Source organism: Pseudoliparis swirei, chromosome 2 (genome assembly GCF_029220125.1).
Source record: "Pseudoliparis swirei isolate HS2019 ecotype Mariana Trench chromosome 2, NWPU_hadal_v1, whole genome shotgun sequence".
NCBI lineage: Eukaryota > Metazoa > Chordata > Actinopteri > Perciformes > Liparidae > Pseudoliparis > Pseudoliparis swirei.
This window is the reverse complement of record NC_079389.1, coordinates 3,416,266-3,440,470: the sequence shown is the minus strand read 5'-3', so window position 1 is coordinate 3,440,470 and position 24,205 is coordinate 3,416,266. Positions and strand designations below refer to the sequence as shown.

The following is a 24,205-nucleotide window of genomic DNA, read 5'->3' as shown; positions in this document are numbered from 1 at the left end:
GCCAGTCTGGAGGGACTATGGTGTTGAAAGCTGAACTATAATCAATGAACAGCAGTCTCACATAGCCCCCTCTGGCTGTCCAGATGAGAGAGTGTGGTGTGCAGTACCTGGGAGACAGCATCATCCGTGGATCTGTTTGGGCGATAAGCAAACTGCAGCGGGTCCATGGAGGAAGGTAGGAAGGCGCAGATGTAGTCCTTTATCAGCCTCTCAAAGCATTTCATGACCACCGAGGTGAGGGCCACCAGTCGGTAGTCATTCATACATGCTGGAGAAGCATTCTTGGGCACAGGGACAATAGTGGATCTCTTGAAGCAGGCGGGGACCACGGACTCAGCCAGGGAGAGGTTGAATATTGTGGTGAACACTGGAGCTAGCTGGTTAGCACAGGTCTTCAGTACTCGCCCAGATATGCCATCTGGACCTGCAGCTTTCCTGGTGTTCACCATAACAGAGCCCTCCTCACACTGTGCTCGGTCACAGAGTGTGTGTTCATCCCAGCGGTAGAACTCACCGTGTTGTTGTTAGCGGGCGAGCTAGCGCTGTTGTTGCTAGCCTCAAACCGTGCATAAAATGAGTTCAGGTCGTCCGCTAGGGATGCGTCGGCACTCACCATAGCGCGGGTCTGCTCTGGTAGTCTGTGATAGTCCGTAGCCCCTGCCATAGGCGCCTGGTGTCGCGCTGCTCCATCTGTGATTCCACTCTGTCTCGGTACCTCCTTTTGGCTTCCTTCACCGCCCTCCTCAGTCCATAGACCGCTGCCTTGTACTCGTCCATGTTGCGGATACAAGACCGGAGTTATAGGCAGCATCACAGCTTCACGGATGGATCCATCAACCCACGGCTTTTGGTTAGGAAAGACCCTAACTTTTACCGTGGGGACGATATGAGGCTCATTGCTACTTCCGCAAACTCGCTGACGTCACTGGAACTGGATTGGATCATGTCCCAGTCGACGACACGCAGAGCGTCCTGTAGCTCAGCCTCTGATTGGTCAGACCACCGCTTCAGCGAACGGAGGGAGAGAGACAGCCTTGTAGCCTCTCTTGAATGGCGTATAGCAGTGGTCCAACGTTCTTTCCCCTCTGGTAGCAAATGTGCTGGTGAAAGTTCGGCATGACTTTTTTAGGTTAGCCCTATTAAAGTCAGCCACCACCACAGCCGTCGGGATACTTGTTCTGATGCCGACATAACACATCATGTAGGTCCGATAGTGCGGTGTCCGCTTGTGGTGGTATGTAGACGGCTGTGGTGATGACCGAGCTGAACTCCGGGGAAGGTAGAATGGACGGCATGAGATCGCCAGATGTTCCAGGTTCGTGAGCAGGAAGAGTCTTAATGTTCTTGGGGTCGCACCACATGTTGTTAGTCATGAAGCAAACCCTCCACCCTTAGATTTACCAGACTCTTCCGTTCTGTCTGCACGGAAAACAGAGAAGGACTCGGTTGGGCATATGACTCGATCCGGCACCAGCGGGTCAGCCATGTTTCCGCCAGACAAAAGATATTACAGTCCTCATGTCCCGTTGGAATCTGATCCTTGCCCTAACATCATCCATCTTATTTTCCAGAGACTGGGCGTTAGCAAGAAGGATGCTGGGCAGAGGTGGACGGTGGCTTGAACTCTCAGTCTGTTCGAATTCCTCCGTTTCCCTCGATGTTTTCTCTCCGTAGTAGCGGCTCCACTGTTGTTGATGTGGTTACGATCTCTGCCGCCACGCTGGATCGATGGAATAAGTGGACAAAAACCCTTGTTTTGCGCAAAAGTTTATGTCCAAAAGTGTGCTGTGGTCGTATGCTGTTAGTGCCGATGTGTTTGTGGCAAAGAAAACATTAAAAATAAACACAAAAACTAAAAGAGCGCACAATCTCCTCTGGACAATCTTTCGCTTTGTTTAACTTTGGGTGAGTCCGTGGATCAGATGTTATTATCCGGTCTCTGGTCTGATTAATGATGATGGATAAAGATCTGAAGACCTGTGGAGAGTGTGTAGGCTCTGGAGTGTGTGTAGCCTCTGGAGTGTGTGTAGGCTCTGTAGTGTGTGTAGCCTCTGGAGTGTGTGTAGCCTCTGGAGTGTGTGTAGCCTCTGGAGTGTGTGTCGGCTGAACCAGGCGTCTCTACCTGTGCAGATGAGGCCGTCGTGCTGGTCACACTCTCGGTCGTCACACTCGCAGAAATCTCCAGACGCCCACCAGTCCTGAGGGGAGCAGAGGCATCGACCACAGTGACAAGAGCCTGCAACACACACACACACACACACACACAATTACAATCACGTGCACACAATCACAGACAGAGACACATATACACAATCCCAATCACGCACACACACACAAATACACACACACACACACACACACACACACAGAGACAGATACACAGAGTGTGGTGGGTAACATGTTTCAAATGATGTGCTTCCACAACATATACACATAGGGTGTATTAAACTTTTCCATTGTGTTATATTAGGCTTAAATCACATCTACAAAGATGATTGAGAGGGCACACACACATAAACACACACACAGCTCTCTCCCTCAGACAAGGATCAACAACGCCAGACAGAGATAGACCCAGCGGCCTTGTGCTGCTCCAGTCTGAACCGGTAGAGAGGAGACTGCAGAGAGGACCAGGAGGCTCAGACACAATAAGATAAGAGAAGTAACGAGGGGGGAGACGTCAGCAAGAAACCTCCACTTTCCTTAAAGTAACCGGCTTGGACTGGGACAGAGGTCACACTGAGGTCACACTGAGGTCACACTGAGGTCACACTGAGGTCACACTGAGGGCCGAGAACTTATATGTAATGAGGGAGTGGACGGAGGAGCACATGCAGTGAGTGTGAGGTATAAATAATATGTCAATGTGTTTGTTCGGGGCTTGGGGAAAGACAGATGTGGAGGGAGGTTGTTGTCTTTCATACCGGACCCAGCTCAGGTTTATTTGTGAAACTGTTGGTTACAAATAAATCTACGTGAATTGAACTCTGATCCAAACTCTCCGTGTCCTGTGGGTGTTTGATTACTGAGGTCCAGAGGGTGAGTATCCTGTGGCGTCTCACCAGCAGTCAGATAGGAGAGAGATACAAGTTTATATGCATCAGGTTAAGAGATTAGTCAGAATGGACCAAAAAGGAAGAAATGCAGCCACAACAAGAGACACACACACACAGACAGAAACACACACTCAATCACACACACACACAGACACACACATGCACACACACACACACAATCACGCACACACACATAGACAGAAACACACACTCAATCACACACACACACACATAGACACACACATGCACACACACACACACAGACAGAAACACACACACACAATCACACACACACACATAGACACACACAGAGACAGATACACAGAGACACACACACACAGACAGAAACACACACACATAGACACACACAGAGACAGAGACACACACAGACAGAAACACACACACAATCACACACACACATAGACACACACATGCACACACACACAATCACGCACACACACACAGGGACACACACACAGACAGAAAAACACACACACAATCACACACACACACACATAGACACACACATGCACACACACACAGACAGAAACACACACACACACACACACACAGAGACAGATACACAGAGACACACACACACAGACAGAAACACACACACACACATATACACACACATGCACACACACACACAATCACGCACACACACACACAGATACACAGGGACACACACACAGACAGAAAAACACACAGACACACACACACACACACACTCACACACACACATTTCAGGTTAATTAACTTATCACATTCAAGTCCAGGCTGAGTTATACTTTGTGTGTATTTCTTCTTCACGCTTTCCTGAAAGTTCTTCACTTTACACAGAAGATTAATATCATGTTGGGCCGAATATGAGACGTCAGGAAACAGATCCGCCCACACTGAACTCTCACACACACACACACACACACACACACACACCAGGACACACACACACACACACACACACCAGGTTAAAGGACCACTCGATGGGAGGTGGAGGCAAACGGAGAGAGAGAGAGGGGGAGGAGGAGGAGGAAGATCGTGGAGAATGAACACACTCGTCTTCATTTCTCTCGGCTCTGCAGGGCCGGACCACTGCGGTCGCTCTGGATTAAACGCCATGCCGCAGAGGAGGAGGAGGAGGAGGAGGAGGAAGAGGAGGAGGAGGAGAAATCCTGCCGCCACGTAACACACATGGTGTAGCGACACCGCGCAGACGTCTTAGAAATGTCTGGGATACAGTCTGACACGTGTTTTGAAGGGGGGCGTGGCTTTGAATTGGGCTGATGGTCTGTGGCTTGTTGGTGGGGCTGTGGGGATGGTCTCAGGACTGCTCCATTGTCTTTCATCTCCAGACAGAAGCAGAGTCGTTTGCTGAGAGCTGCTGTTGCAGTTGGTGAACACTCTCATGACAGCGGTTTGCCGAAGGCGTCGTGTGTTTTTCGGAGTTGCCTCCACATTTGGCGCGAGCGTCCAGCGCGGACTCGAGCGTGAACTGAAGTCCCTGGGAGCTCGTAAAGAAAAAAAACTTGTCTATGGCAAAATATACTCGATGAAAATTCAGAACAATTTCACCCAAATGTCAAATAGCGATGAACGATGAAGCGATGACATGCTGGACGGACGTGGACGTGAGCTGGAGGTGCCGTCCGTTAGCTCACCATCACACAGCAGCTCTCTGAGGAGGACTTCACTATAATATATATATATATATATGTATATGTATATATATATATGTATATATATACATATATATACAGTATATATATATATGTATGTATTAATATATACATACTTATATATATATAATAACTATATATACTATATATAATATATATATATATTTAATAACTATATGTAGTATATATATATATAAATACATATATATAATAACTATATGTAGTATATACTGTATATATATATTAATATATAATAACAAATCAGATATTTGAATATCCTGCAGCTGCGTTCATGTAACGTGTATGTTAATTGTTCGGTGAAGTTACACTGTAAGAAATGACGGTATTGGACCGTGTATTTTATATTTGAGCTTGACGGATGACCTTGTTTTGATTGAGGTTATGTAAATACTTCATATCAACTGAGGCCCGTCTGACAAGCATGAAGATAACTCATTACCCCTCAGAGGAGACGCTTGTTAATTAACGGCGGTGGCGGCAAAACTTATTGGAGTGTAAGATCGAGACGCTTTGAACGACACTCCAGAAAGAAAAGTGAGACGCAAATTATCATCCAAAGTTTGTACGTTTTTTTAAAGTTCTTAATTTATAAATTACATGTTGTTATATGTTGTCTAAATGCTCTTTGTTGTTCTTTGTTTTTGTTGTTAGCTGTTTATTACTTTATTACTATTATTATTACTCACTTTATGTTGGACAAAAGAGAAACATACTTTAGAGCTTCTGGATGTTTCTACAAATGGAAAATTGACAATAAAGACGACTTTGACTTTGACTTTGTAGGAAGGTGAAAGCGCTGAGTCACCACAGGTAACGGGAAGGGTTTGGGAAGTTTAGGAAGTTTAGAAAGTTTAGGAAGCAGCTCCTTTCAGTGATCCTTAGGGGGAAGGTATTGGAATATTCATTAGAGAAAGGACATAAAAAGTTCCATAAATAGATTTCCTTTCTTTATTGTTCTCTATAGTGCTGTTCTCTTTCTTCTTACTTTTTAACTTTAACTTTCTTAAAGCTTGGTGGAAGCTGATTGGACAACTGCTTGAGTGTCATAATTCACTCTGTAACATCTGGATTGCAGTTTAAAATATTGTGTATAAATATACTGTTTGTGTACTTTTGTCCTTTAGTACACATTTGAGGTACTTTTACTTTAATGTTTTCATGCTACTATATACTTTTACTCCGGTACAATTCAGTGGTAAAAGGTTATTTTACAGCATAGCAGATTTAACTTTTAAAAAAACCACATGGTTATCTTTTATCTATAAAGTGATGCACTGTTATAGATTAAAACACCCAGAAAATATGAAATACAAATAATATACACATAATGCATCGAAATGATAACACAGGGACATAATATTTGATAATATAGACTTCATAAAGCTCGGTGGAAGCTGATTGGACAAACGTTTGAGCGTCATAATTCACCTCGTAACATCTGGATTGCAGTTTGACATATTGTAGAAAACAGTTTTATTCTGAGTATATATCCTTTTTTGAGGTACTTTGACTTTAATATTTCCATGCTGCTTCATACTTTTACGACAATTCAGGGGTAAAAGGTTATTTTATAGTTTAGCAGATTAAGATTTAATTTTAAAAAACACATGGAAATCTTTTATCGAAAAAGTCCAACAATGTATAAACTACACATTTCCTCCAGCTAATCTAGTAATGCATCATGATGATAATCCAGGGACATAATATAGGATAATAAAGAGTTCCTAGTGGGCATTTGTCTGCTTCATAAGAACTTTTACCTTTGACACATGTACATTTTTCCATTTCTACGAGGTGCAAAGTAGTACCACGTAAAAAACGGCCAAAAATATCACTTTCCTGGCCGCTCTGGGACTCCGGCTCACCTTTCCCGCTGCACACCGCTCCCTCCGAGGTCTCGCAGAGCTCCCTGCTCTGCCCGTCGCTCATGTCACACGACCTCTGGAACTGGCACAGCTTCCCGAACCGGCCGTCCTCGCAGATGCAGCTTCCGCACGAGCAGTAACCGTGACCTGGGGGGGGGGCAAGAAAGGCCTTCACTTATAATCAGACAGAGTCCAGTTGGCCATGAGAGGAGAGAGAGAGAGGGAAAGTGAAATCGCATAAAAGCATTTCGGAGATGTAGTGAAAAGCGGAGATAAATGCCCCTGGAGAGAGCAACGAGGAGGGAGATGAAGCAAATAAAACACGGGGAGCTGACAGCAGACGCTGAACCCTGACAGTAACGGGCCGGAGGAGACGAGAAGGAGACGAGAAGGAGGCACAGAAGGCTTATTGTACCTTCTCCAGGGACATGAAAGGAACTGTCATCCCTGGTCTGGGCCTGTCCTTAATAAATCTCCAGTGCTTCAGAGAAAAGATGAAAAAACTAAGAAAAGGAAATGGCAGACGACAACAACACACACACACCAAACGAGGGATGTTTAATTGGTAGAAGAAGGCAGTTTGGGTGCTTGGATGCTCTAATAGGAGACAGCATCCTTTTGGTTTTAACAAATGCACACACACACACACACACACACACATTCACTTATTCCCTCCTTACATCACTTTGCATGGTGCCATGTGGAGGCGGGGCTCCATTGATGGATTCCTTTGTGTTCTCATCTGGTTCCAGATGCAGGTTGAAGAGCTGGTGATGCGTCTTCATCGTTCCTTCATTGTAAATCTTCATCGTTACACGTTCAGTCAGATAGACGTCTGACCACATGTTGGTTGTCAGGTGAGACATGGAGCCAAATCCAGGCCAATCGTTGGGATCGTTTTGCTCTTGAACTTAAGTCTATGAAAAGTTAGATATCATTTTGATTCAGTTAGGCGAGTTTTCGTTCAACAAAATATGTATTTTTGGCGAAAATAAAACTGACCACCAACTAGGCAACACATCACTCTACAGCTCACGTTGCCCCCTGAGTTCTTTTCTTCTTTCTTTTCTTCTTGGCAGTTTTTAATCAAACGGAGGTATAGAGGTGTGGGATGGATGTATCGGAGGTGTGTGTGTGTGTGTGTGTGTGTGTGTGTGGCGGTTGTTATAAATGGAAGTGAGCGAGCGTGTGTCTCAGAGTGGAGCGGCGGCCGTGGCGTGGCCATGCGTGGCCGCCTCAATCAGCCCGCCTGGGAGAGCCGTTAATTGCTTCGGAGGAATGGAATCGTCCTGAAAAAAATAATAAATCGGAACGCGTCTCTAGTATTGTTCAGGGGGCCGGTCCAAATGTGGAGGCGGGCCGAATCCGGCCCGCGGGCCGTAGTTTGGGGACCACTGATCTAGATGCACACTGGAAATAAAATAGGATTCCAGCTCATCCCCACTCCCTCCCACTGCGCTTAGACATCGTGATGAGGATTTAGTTTTAGTTTCATTGTGAGATTCCATTTCAAATTTAGACATATGAATACATCAGATCTTGTAATATGTTAGTTGAAATCCTCATTTTAGTCACGTCACTCCTGTTATTATAAAGATTCGAGAATGTGAATATCAACGTATGTACGTAGAGTTTTCTTGTGTTCTTCGATGTGATTGTGTTATTTTGGTTAACGACTTGAAGATGTTTTCTCGTGCTATTTTCACTGATGTAATTGGGCTACAGTTCATGTATTTCTTAATGCTATGCTAAAAACATCCATCCGGTTACTTTCAGTCCTGTTACGTGTATAAAACATCTTCCGTTTAAAGAAACATTTGTAAAAAATATTAAAATAATGGTCCAGAGATAGGGCATTACACATTTTAAATGGTATTTTGAATAGTTGAACGTGTGTGTTACTAGAAGCAGGAAAAGCCTTGCAACCAATCAGGAAGCTTCCTGGCTCAACACACAACTCTCACACACCACTGGGGGGGAAGGTCACTGTTTCAGGCTTTAAAAAAACATCCACGTCAACAACCGGGTCCTTATGATGACAGTCTGAAGGCCCTGAACCTGTCATCACTGGATATGGAAGTGCCCGAAAAACCTCACAGGAACCAAAAGTCAGTTATCTTGATGTCACTTAATCCAAATTGATGGATATGTTGTGCAATATTATCAGTGAGCAGTAAGTTTACCCCTCACATGGCCTGATATGAAGCAATGCTACTGTCTATAGAATGATGCAATAGATCGATGAATAAACTGACTTTTTAAAAGGACTTTTTGAATCCTCAAATTGGGAATGAATCATGTTGCAGCGGCAGGTTATCCACAGGCAACCTACATACCGGCCCTAGAAATACACACACAACATACAGAATATATAAGAATACACTATAAATAAACCAAACTTCAACAAATAGAATATACAGTATCCATCGGACCCTATGAGACGGCATAGATCCTATCTGCCTGATGGATCATCGAGGTCTGGGTCGTGGAATTCCTGCTCCTGACTGCGCCACTGTCCTGTTGAGACTCCGCCCACTGTTGAGACTCCGCCCACTCCTCCTCCCCACCGCCATCTGCCTGATGGATCGTGGAGGTCTCCATCGTGGAATATGCCTACTATGAACTATTCATACACTCTGTCACATTCATTGAATGTATTTTAACTCTAAATCTGTCCTTCTGTACACATTACATCTATTGCATCTGTCCATCCTGGAGAGGGATCCTCCTCTGTTGCTCTCCTGAAGGTTTCTTCCCTTTTTCCCCCTAAAGGGTTATTTGGGAGTTTTTCCTGATCCGATGTGAGGTTTTAGGACAGGGATGTCTATGTGTACAGATTGTAAAGCCCTCTGATGGGCTATACAAATACACTGAATTTAATTGAATTGAATATAGTATAGTACGCTGGCCCACCATCTCCCCTTCACAGATCACTCACAGCCAGGCAGACCACAGTTTGTCAGAATGGGCCAGGGTGTCTGGAACGGTGGGGTGTGTCTGGAAGCCGGGTCAGTGATGTTCCTGTCCACTTCCCTTCTCCCTGTACACCTCTGACTCCAGTACAAACACGATGCCATCTGCATGTGGTGCATGATGATTGACCCCTGTGGTGGGGTGGTGTAGGGATGGACGGGGGAGGAGGAGACAGGTGGGTAGTGGAGTTTGTAAAGTGGGTCTGAGAACCACCTGCCTGAGAACCACCTGGGAAGACCGAGAGAGTGGTGGACTGGAGGAGGAAGGAGAAAGAGGCCCCACCACTCTGAGTGTCCTCTGAGGACGGACATGGTGGAGGAGTGTACAAGGTGGAACAGCCGACCGACGACTGACGACTGAACTGGACAAACAACATCAACAACAAGGGGTGGAAGAGAGCTCTTTTCCTGAGAGGGAAATCCTTCCAACTCAGCGCAAGATGCTGGAGTTATTCTACCAGTCGGTTGTCTCGCAGTGTACCAGTTTGCGCTATTGTCTGCTGGGGGCAGCATCAGAGCCGACAGACGCCGCCGAGCCGTAACAAACTTAATAGGCTGGCATCATCATCGCTGGCTGCTGCCAGCACTGCTGAACAGGGTGTGGAGGAGGGAGTTGAAGAAAGAAAACTGTGTCCATATTGACAACCCGGACCACCCTTCCACCACCTCCTCCTACAGGGACAGAGGTACTTTCTCCAGACGCTCCTCCGCCCGCGCTGCCACAAGACAGGACAGATACATTCATTCTGACGGCTATGGCTCTACAAACAGTCACCTCTTTGCAGATCACCCTAACCCTTCTTATATTTGTGTTTTTTTTTTTTTTTTTTTTTATTCTTGTGTGTGCTGCTACTGGGTTTCGCAAATTTCCTGGGATTAATTAAAAGTATATCTATCTATCTATCTATCTATAACATACATTAGACCGAATGCTCGACATGCATCCGTCCCAATGCGTGACCAGAGAGGCCTGAAGAAGCGGCACTCGGCAGCCGGCCTCCATCACAGAGTGCAAAGTGGACATTTGGCCGCTCGGTCCTCTCGTTCTTCGTGTTTGTAAAAAAAAAGTAGAAACCTCTCGAGAGCCAAGCGTCTGACTGACAGGCTGGTGAACACTCAGGGGTTGAATGATATGCAAGGAGCCGTGTCGTTTCTCACTTCCCCTCCCTCGCAGCTGCCTGCAGCGAGGCCCGAACATCCAGGGACTCGGTCTCCGTGCCCCTGCTGGTTTGCTACGTCTTATTTTCTTTTTTATTTAATTTTTTTCCGACGGCCTCACCATGAAGCTACTTTTGTGTGCGTGACCGCGTCGGTGTTCAGACGCCTCCTGAAGAATCGTTTGTGGAACGATCGTCACACAACGTTACGACCATCCATTCACATAAACACCCCCCCCCCCCTATAGGAGACGTCTCCCCTCAGATGCTGCACTGCACCACGGAGACAGAGAGAGAGAGAGAGAGCCGGGCGTCGGGAAGAGACGGAGGGCAATAGACACAGATAGTCTGAGCATCGAGGGGGGGGGGGGTTATGTATGTGTGTGTATATGTATATATGTATATATATATGTATGTATGTAAGTATCTGTATATATATATATATATATATGTAAGTATATGCATGTATATATATGTATGTATGTATCTGTATATATATATATATGTAAGTATATGCATGTCTATATATATATGTATGTATGTATCTGTATATATATATATATGTAAGTATATGCATGTATATATATATATGTATGTATGTATATATATATATGTAAGTATATGCATGTATATATATATATGTATGTTTGTATCTGTATATATATATATATGTAAGTATATCCATGTATATATATATGTATGTGTGCATCTGTATGTATGTAAATGTAACGCTGATAAACAACAGTCAAAGTAAAGTAAGTCTCCTCCATCCTGTGAACGAGGATTACATTTACATCATGAGATGAAACTCGTGTTGTCAGTTTCCCCGTCTGTCAGTTGCTCTCTCTGTTTTACAACACAACTTTTCTCCAACGGTGTTCTGCTTTTCTTTCGGAGCACCGCGACCCTTAAAAGCATCTTCATCCTCCTCTTCCTCTCTCTGTGAGCCGCAGAGGGAAATATCCACTTCAACTGAGCCTGTACAGTCGTTAGCTCATCCATTACAGTGGTTGTGCCTAAATGGCTCATTTTAAGAGCCCCAACTTCCCCGAGACCTCAAACCGAAGCTTCAAAGGCTTGAAGCAATTTCTCTCAAACTCAGCTCAAGGGTTTAAGGGAGAGGGGGGGGGTATCAAAGAGAGCAGATAGGATCACACCGTATTGATCTTCTAATTCAGCGTCTGCTCCTGGCATCGTTTGAAAGTGTATGTGTGTGTGTGTGTGTGTGTGTGTGTGTGTGTGTGTGTGTGTGTGTGTGTGTGTGTGTGTGTGTGTGTGTGTGTGTGTGTGTGCACACGCTGCAAAAAAAGTGTGCAATAATTAGGTGAGGGGTGTAAACGCCTCGGGAGATGACCGTGTAATGCGTTTGTTCTTAAAGAACAGACCTATACTGTGCTATATTACCCATGAGCCTCGGCAGCAGATCGCCAATAAGACAGCACACCGTGGCGGCTGAATTCATGTGAAATAGACTCCGAATCCAAAACATCTCGAGGTGTGATCTTTGGCCTCCATTAGCTCCCCATCCCAGTTCACCTCCCAACTGTACTTGCAGCAGCTCGGAGCAAAAACAAAATCCTTCACCTCGTCCTTTTTCTTTTCTTTTCTGGGAGGCATGAAGACATGAAGCGGCGTCAGAAGAAGAAAACAAATGAAATATGTATGCGGCTGCCAGCGACGCCTTACCGGGACCAGAATATAGGGAACGGCGACGCGGCAACTTAAGTGTGGAAAAATGTAAGAAGCCAAAGCGTTCCTTGTCCAGGTGGGACGGGTTCAAGGGGACACGGCGCTGACGGAGGGACACGAGAGGAGACCAAGCGGCGGACTCCGTGACGCGTGTTCCCCTGACGGCTGAAGGAAGACCCCGAGGCAGCAGCCGGGAGCGGCTGGATCACTCTGAAGTTTGGCAGCCCAAAATATGCCAATAACTTCATACCATCCAAGAATAAAAGATACAAATAACACCTTGTCTTCTTCTTGTTTTACCTTCATTTAACCAGGTGAGATTGGAAATCTCTTTTTCGAGGGTGACCTGGACAAGACATATATGTTATAGATGTTATACATCATATATGTTATAGAAGTTATTGATAATAGATCACAGATGTTATAGATGTTATATATCATATATGTCATAGATGTTATAGATAATAGATCACAAATGTTATAGATGTTATATATCATATATGTTATAGATGTTATAGATCATATATGTTATAGATGTTATAGATAATAGATCACAGATGTTATAGATGTTATAGATCATATATGTTATAGAAGTTATTGATAATAGATCACAGATGTTATAGATGTTATATATCATATATGTGTAACCCAGTGGGTAGGACCGAACGAGTGCGTCACGTGACTGACTGGTGGCGTTGGTGATTTATCTCGTGTAAGTAAATGTGTAGTAAATATGTTATAAATGTGTTTCTATGTCAACCTACTAAAAGATGTTCAATAATATGAGCACATAGAAGTTTATAAGTGCATTGTATGTCGTTAAATGTGCCGATGGTGATGTCAGGAGGTATGATGTTGACTGATTTTGTCACCATGCGCTGCGCGTGGTGAGACGATTGCGGAGTTACTAATGCGCGTCGCTTTAATAACCGTCCGGTCGGGATACGTTCCGTGTGATCCATGTTTTATATCATTTGTTGTCTGTCCATTGTTACAGAGATGATGTTTGTTTTATTACTTTAGTGCTCTATGGTGTGGGTGTCTGTGAACACCAAAGGCATTTGAGCTAGCACCGTGATACGAGCTGTGAGTGTGAGTATGTTGTAATGTCTTTTTACATGTCATTTTTACATTTGACGCTTTTATCCAGCTTAAAATACACAACAATACATTTCACATTCATCAGACACAGACACAGGAGCAACAGGTTAAGTGTGTTGTCCAAGGACACACATCGACTAGGGGTTAGGGATTGAACCCTTGATTGAAAGAACGGACCTACCCCCACCCACTCACCGTCGCCAAGACAGACACATCGACTAGGGTGGGGATTGAACCTCCAACCCCTTGATTGAAAGACGGACCTGCTACCCACTCACCCATAGTCTTGCGTCATTTGTATATTGATGGACCAAATGTTTAATGTTGTGGATTTCAGAGGTAACTGTATGTGTGATTTGTTGTCTTTTGTTTCTGTATTAGCAGAAGAGTTACCACTGCGGTTTATTTATGTATTAGATAGATAGAATTGAGTTCAGACACCTAAATTGATTTCAAATTACTTTAACACTTCTCTTAAACATAAAGAGAACTCGAGAAATAAAGATCCCGAACTCTAGTGTTGCGTCTGGTTTATTATTCAATTTCACCGGCCTACACATTTTGGTACCAGGAGTGGGGTCTCAAATTTGGAGAGTTAACTAGGTGTTAAAGTACATAAATAACCGTAGTGGTAACGTGCAGTCCCGGTGCAACACGACAAGGAGTCCTGCCTGGAGTTGCTGTTGAGGACCAGTGACCAGGTGGCTGAGATCCGAAGTTCACTGAGGACGGAGAGGGAGAAGGTCGCTCCCGGAGAAGAAGAAGAAGCATTCATCAGTTCTACCTCAACCTGCAGGCTTTCAAGTGACTGGAGTGGAGCTAAGTTGGCACAGAGACAGTCACCATGTCGGAGAGAGACCTTGAGGAAGAGCAGAACTTCGAAGAAGGGACTAATGCTTTGGAACAATTACAGGCACAGTTTGTCGAACTGAGTGAGAGACATGACAAAGCCATGGAAGCTATCGATGCATTGAATAAGGGTGCAAATAGGTCATATGTCTATGTTCCACGAGAGCGCCAGATCCAGCCCTTTAGTGGCGATGCAGTCAAAGATGGTCGCTCTATTGATGAGTTTATTGAGGAGGTAGATCGTATAATCAAGGCCAGAGGTCAGAGTCCTGAAGACGGGGTTGATTTCATTCTATCTCTTTTAAGAGGCTCTGCATTAGAGGAGGTCAGACTTTGCACAGAGGGGAAACAAAAGGGCCCAGTGAGTTGTTCACTTTGCTACGGGAGGCTTACTCAGAGAAACGTAGTGTAGCCCAGCTGTTACACACCTTTTTTGGTCGCCAACAAAAGGAGGGTGAAGATTTTCAGGAGTACTCACATGCACTCTCCCAAATTTTACGGTTAGCCCTGAAACAGAGACCAGATGCTGTGTCCGATGCTAAGATAGCTGTCAGAGACCAATTCATTGAAGGTGTGCGAGATCCCTCTCTTAGAAGAGAGCTACGTAAAATGGTTAGAGGAAAGCCCCGGTCATCTCTGTTCGAGGTACGTGAAGAGGCCATTGCCTGGTCATTTGAAGACAAATCCTGTGACACCAAGGTTGCTAAGAGCAGACAGGTAGTGTGTGACAGTATCAGGGGAGAGGGTCAGGGCTTTGGTAATTCGCAAGAGAAGAATACAACTCTAGAGGACATTGTTAAGGTGGTCTCAGAACAGAGCAGGGCTATAGGAGAGCTGACAATTGCATTAAAAGAGGGTCTTGCTTTCAAGGAGAATTATAACAAAGATCAGGGTGGGAAGCCCAGGCTAAGGCCCCAGTTTACAGAAGATGGGAAGCCCATTTGCTTCAAATGTAAAGGAGAGGACACATCGCAAGGGAGTGTACGCGACGCAGACCAGAAAACCATCCAGCGACCAACAATGCTTCTATTCCGGAAAACTAGCGACCTCGGAAGCCAAGAGCCAGGCGATCCGAGGTAAGACTAAAGGCTCCAAGACTCTTAGCCGTGAGCAATTCCTTGAGCGTGCGGTTGGTGAGTGTCGGGAAGTTGCAGTTCAGATTAGTGGTGTTCCAGTGAAGTGCCTGTTGGATACAGGGAGTCAGGTCAGCACTATTTCTGAGTCGTTCTTCAGGCAGCACTTACTAGGGAAAGAAGAAGACGTGTTCCCTGCCGCAAAGTGGCTCAGGTTAACTGCAGCAAACTCTTTGCCGATTCCTTACATGGGTTATGTTGAACTGGATGTGAGAGCTATGGGGCTAAACATACCAGAGTGTGGTTTTCTAGTTGTCAAAGATCCAGTCTCAGAAGAGTCAGTTACTGAGGACAAAGAGTTGAAAGAACCACAGAAGAACAGTTTTCAGGATTCAGTGCCAGGTCTCATTGGTATGAACATAATTAAGAGATGCAAGCAGTTGGTTATGGCAGAGTTTGACACGACCCTTAAGGGAGAGCTGGATCCAGACTGGAGAGAAGTATTTCAGCGCGTACAGACGTGTGAGGTAACAGAAAAATTATCTGCAGCTAGGATAGCAGGCAGAGATTCAGTACGCATACCAGCCTGTTCGGTTGCCACGGTCTATGCAAAAGGACTGCAAACAGAATGTGATGATAACACCTACATGGTGTTGGAACCAGCAAAGGCACCATTGCCAGGTGGTCTTGTGGTAGTGCCCACTTTGGTAGAGGCTACTAGGCGGGTGTTCCCAGTCCAGGTAGTGAATTTCTCACAGGAGGATATATGGTTGCAGCCCAGGACCAGGTTGGGCACAGTGTCTCGGGCAGAGTGTGTTGAAAATGACCAGACAGAGGTGCGCTTCCAGCGTATCTCCGCTGAACAGGAAGAGGTGACTGTTGAGCAGAAAGAGAAACCAAAAGCAGACAATGATTTTCAGTTGATACTGGACCGGCTGCACATAGGTGGTACGGAGGAGGAGCAAGCTAAGCTCGCTGTGCTTCTATCTCAGTATGCAGATGTGTTTGCTTCTCAGGATGAAGACCTAGGTTACACAGACCGGGTTAAACATGAGATCCATCTGGTGGATGACATACCCGTTACTCAGCCCTACCGCCGCATACCCCCCACACAGTATAGCGAAGTCAGGGAGCACATCACTCAGCTTCTAAAGAAGGGTGTTATCCATGAAAGCACAAGCGCATATGCTTCACCGGTGGTCCTAGTCAGAAAATCAGACGGTAGTTTACGGCTATGCGTAGACTACAGGAAATTAAACTCAAAAACCAGACGAGACGCTTTTCCTTTGCCTCGCATTGATGAGTGTTTTGACGCCCTGCATGGTGCAAAGTTCTTTTCGACCATTGACCTTGCTAGCGGGTACCATCAGGTTGCAGTCCATGAGGATGACAGGCAGAAAACGGCACACCTGTTTCCACTACCGGAAGCTGTTCGAGCAGGGATGTAGGGACGGCTGCTCCTGTTCCAGCACCTCGGAAGACGCTGAGAGCAAATGCAGGAGTACACTCAAATCCGCACCATGTCCCAAAATCAGCATGTAATACCATTTCACTCAGCCCTGATGTGTTGTCCCAGTTGCTGACCAGCATGGGTGCGGCATTCTTCAGGGAAGCAGTGAAAGAAGTTAGAACTATGAGTTAAGTCCCCGAGGAGGTGGACTTTTTAGCAGGGGAGTATGTAACCCAGTGGGAAAGAGGTGGTACACAGTAAAGCCACGAGAGGGCGCTCTATTTTGGGGAAAGTCAGTAGGACCGAACGAGTGCGTCACGTGACTGACTGGTGGCGTTGGTGATTTATCTCGTGTAAGTAAATGTGTAGTAAATATGTTATAAATGTGTTTCTATGTCAACCTACTAAAAGATGTTCAATAATATGAGCACATAGAAGTTTATAAGTGCATTGTATGTCGTTAAATGTGCCGATGGTGATGTCAGGAGGTATGATGTTGACTGATTTTGTCACCATGCGCTGCGCGTGGTGAGACGATTGCGGAGTTACTAATGCGCGTCGCTTTAATAACCGTCCGGTCGGGATACGTTCCGTTGTGATCCATGTTTTATATCATTTGTTGTCTGTCCATTGTTACAGAGATGATGTTTGTTTTTATTACTTTAGTGCTCTATGGTGTGGGTGTCTGTGAACACCAAAAGCATTTGAGCTAGCACCGTGATACGAGCTGTGAGTGTGTGAGTATGTTGTAATGTCTTGCGTCATTTGTATATTGATGGACCAAATGTTTAATGTTGTGGATTTCAGAGGTAACTGTATGTGTGATTTGTTGTCTTTTGTTTCTGTATTAGCAGAAGAGTTACCACTGCGGTTTATTTATGTATTAGATAGATAGAATTGAGTTCAGACACCTAAATTGATTTCAAATTACTTTAACACTTCTCTTAAACATAAAGAGAACTCGAGAAATAAAGATCCCGAACTCTAGTGTTGCGTCTGGTTTATTATTCAATTTCACCGGCCTACATATGTTATAGATGTTATAGATCATATATGTTATAGATGTTATAGATAATAGATCACAGATGTTATAGATGTTATAGATCATATATGTTATAGAAGTTATTGATAATAGATCACAGATGTTATAGATGTTATATATCATATATGTTATAGATGTTATAGATCATATATGTTATAGATGTTATAGATAATAGATCACAAATGTTATAGATGTTATATATCATATATGTTATAGATGTTATAGATAATAGATCACAGATGTTATAGATGTTATAGATCATATATGTTATAGAAGTTATTGATAATAGATCACAGATGTTATAGATGTTATATATCATATATGTTATAGATGTTATAGATCATATATGTTATAGATGTTATAGATAATAGATCACAAATGTTATAGATGTTATATATCATATATGTTATAGATGTTATAGAGCATATATGTTATAGATAATAGATCACAGATGTTATAGATGTTATATATCATATATGTTATAGATGTTATAGATCATATATGTTATAGATGTTATAGATAATAGATCACAGATGTTATAGATGTTATATATCATATATGTTATAGATGTTATATATCATATATGTTATAGATGTTATATATCATATATGTTATAGATGTTATAGATAATAGATCACAGATGTTATAGATGTTATATATCATATATGTTATAGATGTTATATATCATATATGTTATAGATGTTATAGATCATATATGTAATAGATGCTATAGATAATAGATCACAGATGTTATAGATAATAGATGTTATAGATCATATATTTTATAGATGTTATAGATCATATATGTTATAGATGTTATAGATAATAGATCACAGATGTTATAGATGTTATAGATAATAGATCATAGATGTTATAGATGTTATATATCATATATGTAATAGATGTTATAGATGTTATAGATGTTATAGATGTTATAGATAATAGATGTTATAGATGTTATAGATAATAGATGTTATAGATGTTATAGACAATAGATCACAGATGTCATAGATGTTATAGATAATATATGTTATAGATCATATATGTAATAGATGTTATAGATGTTATAGATGTTATAGATAATAGATGTTATAGATGTTATAGATAATAGATCACAGATGTTATAGATGTTATAGATAATAGATGTTATAGATCATATATGTTATAGATGTTATAGATAATAGATCACAGATGTTATAGATGTTATAGATAATAGATGTTATAGATGTTATATATAATAGATGTTATAGATGTTATAGATCATATATGTTATAGATGTTATAGATAATAGATGTTATAGATGGTAAAGATAATAGATCACAGATGTTATAGATGTTATATATAATAGATGTTATAGATGTTATAGATGGTATAGATAATAGATGTTATAGATGTTATAGATAATAGATGTTATAGATGTTATAGATAATAGATCACAGATGTTATAGATGTTATAGATAATAGATGTTATAGATGTTATAGATCATATATGTTATAGATGTTATAGATAATAGATCACAGATGTTATAGATAATAGATGTTATAGATGTTATAGATAATAGATGTTATAGATCATATATGATATAGATGTTATAGATAATAGATGGTATAGATAATAGATCACAGATGTTATAGATGTTATATATAATAGATGTTATAGATGGTATAGATAATAGATGTTATAGATGTTATATGTTATAGATAATAGATCACAGATGTTGGCTACAGTCGGCGGTGCTGCGTTTTCGGCTGAGTGGTTTTCAATCTGGCGCCCGGGTGACAAACTGCACTAATGGACAATAAAAAGAACACGTTGATGAATGCAACAGGTTCTGCAGAGTGGGTCTTGCACGAGGTCCAAAATCTTCTCCCGAAAGCGAGCAGCCTTTTTATTTGTGTAACAAATAGCGAGGCCTCGCACGCCTCCGCACGCTTTGAACAGTCATGTCGGAACGCAGGCTCGCCATCTGTCTCCTGCCGCCGTCAGATCCCTCCGATGCTCACACAACTTCAACAGCCCAAAGAGGAAGGTGTGTGTGTGTGTGTATGTGTGTGTGTCGCTCTCACCTCCGCAGACCTCTCCTCCGATGTCCTCGCACTGCCGGTCGTCACACTCGCAGTTCTTGCCGTGGACGCGGTCGTCCCCAGGTGGGTAGCAGGTACACAGTCCGCACCGGCACTGACCTACACACACACACAGCGTTTTTTTTTTTTTTTAAAGCAGCAGAATTATCTTTCTTTTTTTCTTTTTCCAACTTTTTAATGAACCTGTCATTTAACTAGACTTGGTCTGCCTGACGACATCCCCTCCGGGCGCACGGGGGGATATCTCATGTGTAAACCACTCACTCTGTAGCAAAGACAGTCACACGGGCTACACACACACACACACATACACACACAATCACTCACACGAAGGCCACAGGGAGTGTGCTTTGCTAGCGGTGAAGATCATTAGACAAACTCCTTCTATTCTGGACCATCGTTGGAGGTGTGTGTGTATGCAGCATACACCTGGCTGCTCAGGGTTGTGTTAACTATGGTGCTGTGTGTGTGTGTGTGTGTGTGTGTGTGTGGGGGGGGTGTTATGGATGAAACACACGTTTATATTTGCAGGCTTCGAGGGGGAATCTTCTTCCGAAAAAGCTTATTATAGTCATTTTCTTTTTTTTGTCAACGCTCACACACCTTGAGTGCCATATGTTCATGAATTCATGCTTAACCTAATAATAATTGTAAAAAGCACGAGTTAATTCATGGAGCACTTCGTGAACAGGGATGTACGATAACGAGTATCATGCACGAGTCAACGGAAGAACGGACATTAATGCGGCGGCTCGGTCTTCAGGATTGCTGAGTCATGACTGATGGTCACGTCCTCTCAGGTGCGTCCGAGGCGAGTGGATGAGTCACAGCGGGGCCGACGTAGACTGTTGAATCCCACGTGTTGTCATCCTGATTAACCATTCATCTTTTCCTTCGCATTGAAAATGCGGAAGGTTATGTTTTGATCGCCGTGTATTTATTTGTTTATTTATTTATTAGTATGCGTGTTATTCGCATAACAAAAAAAGTTTTAAACCGAATCGCATGAAATTTGGTGGGATGATTGGTTTTTATTCGGGGACCATTTGATTAGATTTTGGGATCGATCGGGTCAAAGGTCAAGGTCATGAAAAGGTCAACATCTTCTTGAATCGCATGAAATTTGGTGGGATGATTGGTCATTATCCGGGGACCATTTGATTAGATTTTGGGAACAATTGGGTCAAAGGTCAAGGTCATGGATAGGTCAAAATCTTCTTTTTACTCATTCAACACCGACACGCGATATGTTTTATTTCCCATGAATCTATCGTTCTCGTCGGCCCTCAAATAAAGTCAGTCCGTGTGTGTGTTGTCATTGTAGTTGCAAAAATAGAAATTAGAATGGCTTTGGACTCCGTTTAAATAATCAATAGTTCGGAAAGGTAAAGGTGTGTGTGTCACATAGCATATATACTTTTTATTACACTTCCTTATTTATGAGAAATTAAATCAACAAGTTACGCTCGTTCCGTTGCGTAGCTATATGAATGCCTGATGAGACCAGCCTATGGTATGTAGTCTGTGAATGAATTCATGCTTCTACTTTTTTTTAAAGCCGCGAGTATATGATAATTCACAAGCCCCTTAGCGTGTAGCGTTACTTTGCAAACTCCACATAACTTCCTCACAGCAATGTGACTCCAATAATACGAGAGGTGAGATGTAATCGCCTTCAACCTCGGAATGCTGACTGCATGTTTGTGTTACCAATTTCACACACAAAAAACACCGCATAATCAAAGGCATTAGCATAAAAATGTGCGTCGGTTGCACACACACACACACACACACCCCTACATACACACACACACACACACAGTCGGACATCTTTTCAATGTACTTATCCACAAATTCTGCAGACAAAAAGACACCCAGAAGAGCTACAAACAGGTAAGTTTTGAAAAATAGGTGCACAAAGGGAATTTCCCCGCCCGACATAATATAAGACGCACGGTGAAAACAAAGCGTACTGAGTGCCTCTGTTTCTCTTACTCTGCTGTTGCTATTGAGCTGAATACGTCCTTTTTTGCACGCTCATTATTCACCCCGAGTGTGTTTCCCCTAAGTGCCACTAAATAACACCTCCTCCATATCCATAATGTGCATCGGGTCTTTTATCTCCGGATGACTCACTGAGTTGAATTAAGGGTAATAAATCGCCACCAACACGAGTTTTTCCAGACGGCCGCTCGACTGGCAGCGTCATCCGGTTGGGTTTGTGTCACATCACTGTCACTTTTTTATGACCATGCAACCCCTCTTCCCGCGCTTCGCATATAGCATGGCGCCATCTGCTCCGGGGACTTTGTTACCCAGGCAACCCGTGATGTCGCAACACCCCCTCGTCCTTATCGATTATCCCCAGCGCTCGTCGAAACCCTCGACGGCGGCGTGCGGGCGTGTTGGCCTGTGTTTATTTTGCCGTCCTGTCCTTTAAGGTGAGCAGCGGCCTCCATGACAAGAGTCACAAACAGAATACATTTCATCTGCAGTTTCACCGACTATATATATATATATATATGTATAACAGAATATATATTGTATAAGAGAATATATATGTATATATATATGTATAACAGAATATATATTGTATAAGAGAATATATATGTATATATATTCTGATACATATATATATGTATAAGATAACATATATATATATATATTTCTTATACAATATATATTCTGTTATATTCTGTATATATACTGTATATATATATATATATATATATATATATATATATATATATATGACCCCGACACTGCCTGTTTATAAAACACATCTTCCTTGACTTTGTATTCGTCTAAGACAGGGGTTCCCAAACTTTTTAGGCCACGCACCCCCTTCTACATCCCGACCGGGTTCACGCACCCCCAATCCCCCCACACTTTTTTTTTTTTTTTTTTGCCGCGAGAAGAGTTGTGTGTGCGCGGATGTGTCAGCGCGTAACACGGCAGAGCGATGCGCGTTATGGGAGCGGCGGTGCTGGGCTTAGCCCAGAGGAGTGAAGCAGCGAAATTTGTAGACATAGAAACACTCTCAGACAGAAGCTTGCTGTTACGTGCGCCTGCTGCCAGTCTGACTCCGCTGTTTTGGGTGAATGACGTCACGTGCGACCTGGAGGTGTTAACCACTTGTGTGCCAAATCTTTTTTCTTTTTTTTAATTAACATTCGGGGCTAATTAAAAAACATCCGGGGCTTTAGCCACGGATGTTTTTTAGCCTAGGGACGCCACTGAGTCTCACGCTCAATGCGTGACACTTGAGAGCCCTGAGAATGTTTAATATTAATTATTACACTATTAGACCGCCATTACATTTTTCCTCTCGCGCACCACACTTTGGGAATCCCTGGTCTAAGAGTTGTCTTATTACTTCCATTATTGTATTGTCCTTTTTGCCTTTTAAACTGTGTAAATTGTCTTTTTTTAATTATGGTTATCGTCATTTTTGGTTCATCCAGCTATTTGGTCCGCTGTTGGTTTTAAACGTACTTTTGAATGGGATTGGAGCGAATACAAAACGCTTGCTCATAATTAATGTATTCGGCCCACACTTTGGAGAGCAGAGAGAAAAAGGAATCCCAGGAATCAGCAGAAAGAAGTTGGGAGCAGGTGTTTCCTCCAGGAAATACCGCGGTGAGAAGAATGTGCTCACCGCGAGGAGGAAAAGCCCCGAAGCGGCTGCTTCAGATTTCAAGGCTTTTCCGCTCAAGCTGCCACCTCAGACGCATTCACCAGGCCCAAGTCAATTTATTTCTCTCTCTCCGTCTCTCTCACTCTCTCGCTCTCTCTCTTCAATTCAATTCAATAGACTTTATTGGCATGAATGTTGCAACAACATTATTTGCCAAAGCACCAAGACATAGCAACACAAACAATATACAATTAATATGGATAGTAACAGGACAGAAATAACTATATTGAAAGAAAGTACAGTTGTGTGTGTGTGTGTGTGTGTGTGTGTGTGTGTGTGTGTGTGTGTGTGTGTGTGTGTGTGTGTGTGTGTGTGTGTGTGTGTGTGTGTGTGTGTGTGTGTGTGTGTGTGTGTGTGTGTGTGTGTGTTGGTCACTCACTGTCTCTCAGGTCCTGGGAGACAACTCACAACCTGGATCTCTCTCTCTCTTTCTCTCTCTCTCTCTTTCCTGAGCTCTTTCCTCTCTTTC

At 43.1% G+C, this 24,205-nt stretch overlaps 1 protein-coding gene across 1 annotated transcript in view; it reads right to left on the bottom strand.

The window, feature by feature from the left end:
* itgbl1 (integrin, beta-like 1) overlaps positions 1-24,205 on the bottom strand; it is a 53,816-nt gene that overhangs the window by 6,230 nt on the left and 23,381 nt on the right. The window contains exons 8-10 of the mRNA XM_056431552.1: positions 20,022-20,138; positions 6,622-6,768; positions 2,123-2,236 (exon numbers count right to left, since the gene is read on the bottom strand). Of these exons, the coding sequence (XP_056287527.1) occupies positions 2,123-2,236; positions 6,622-6,768; positions 20,022-20,138 (378 nt within the window). The remainder of the gene's footprint in view (positions 1-2,122; positions 2,237-6,621; positions 6,769-20,021; positions 20,139-24,205) is intronic.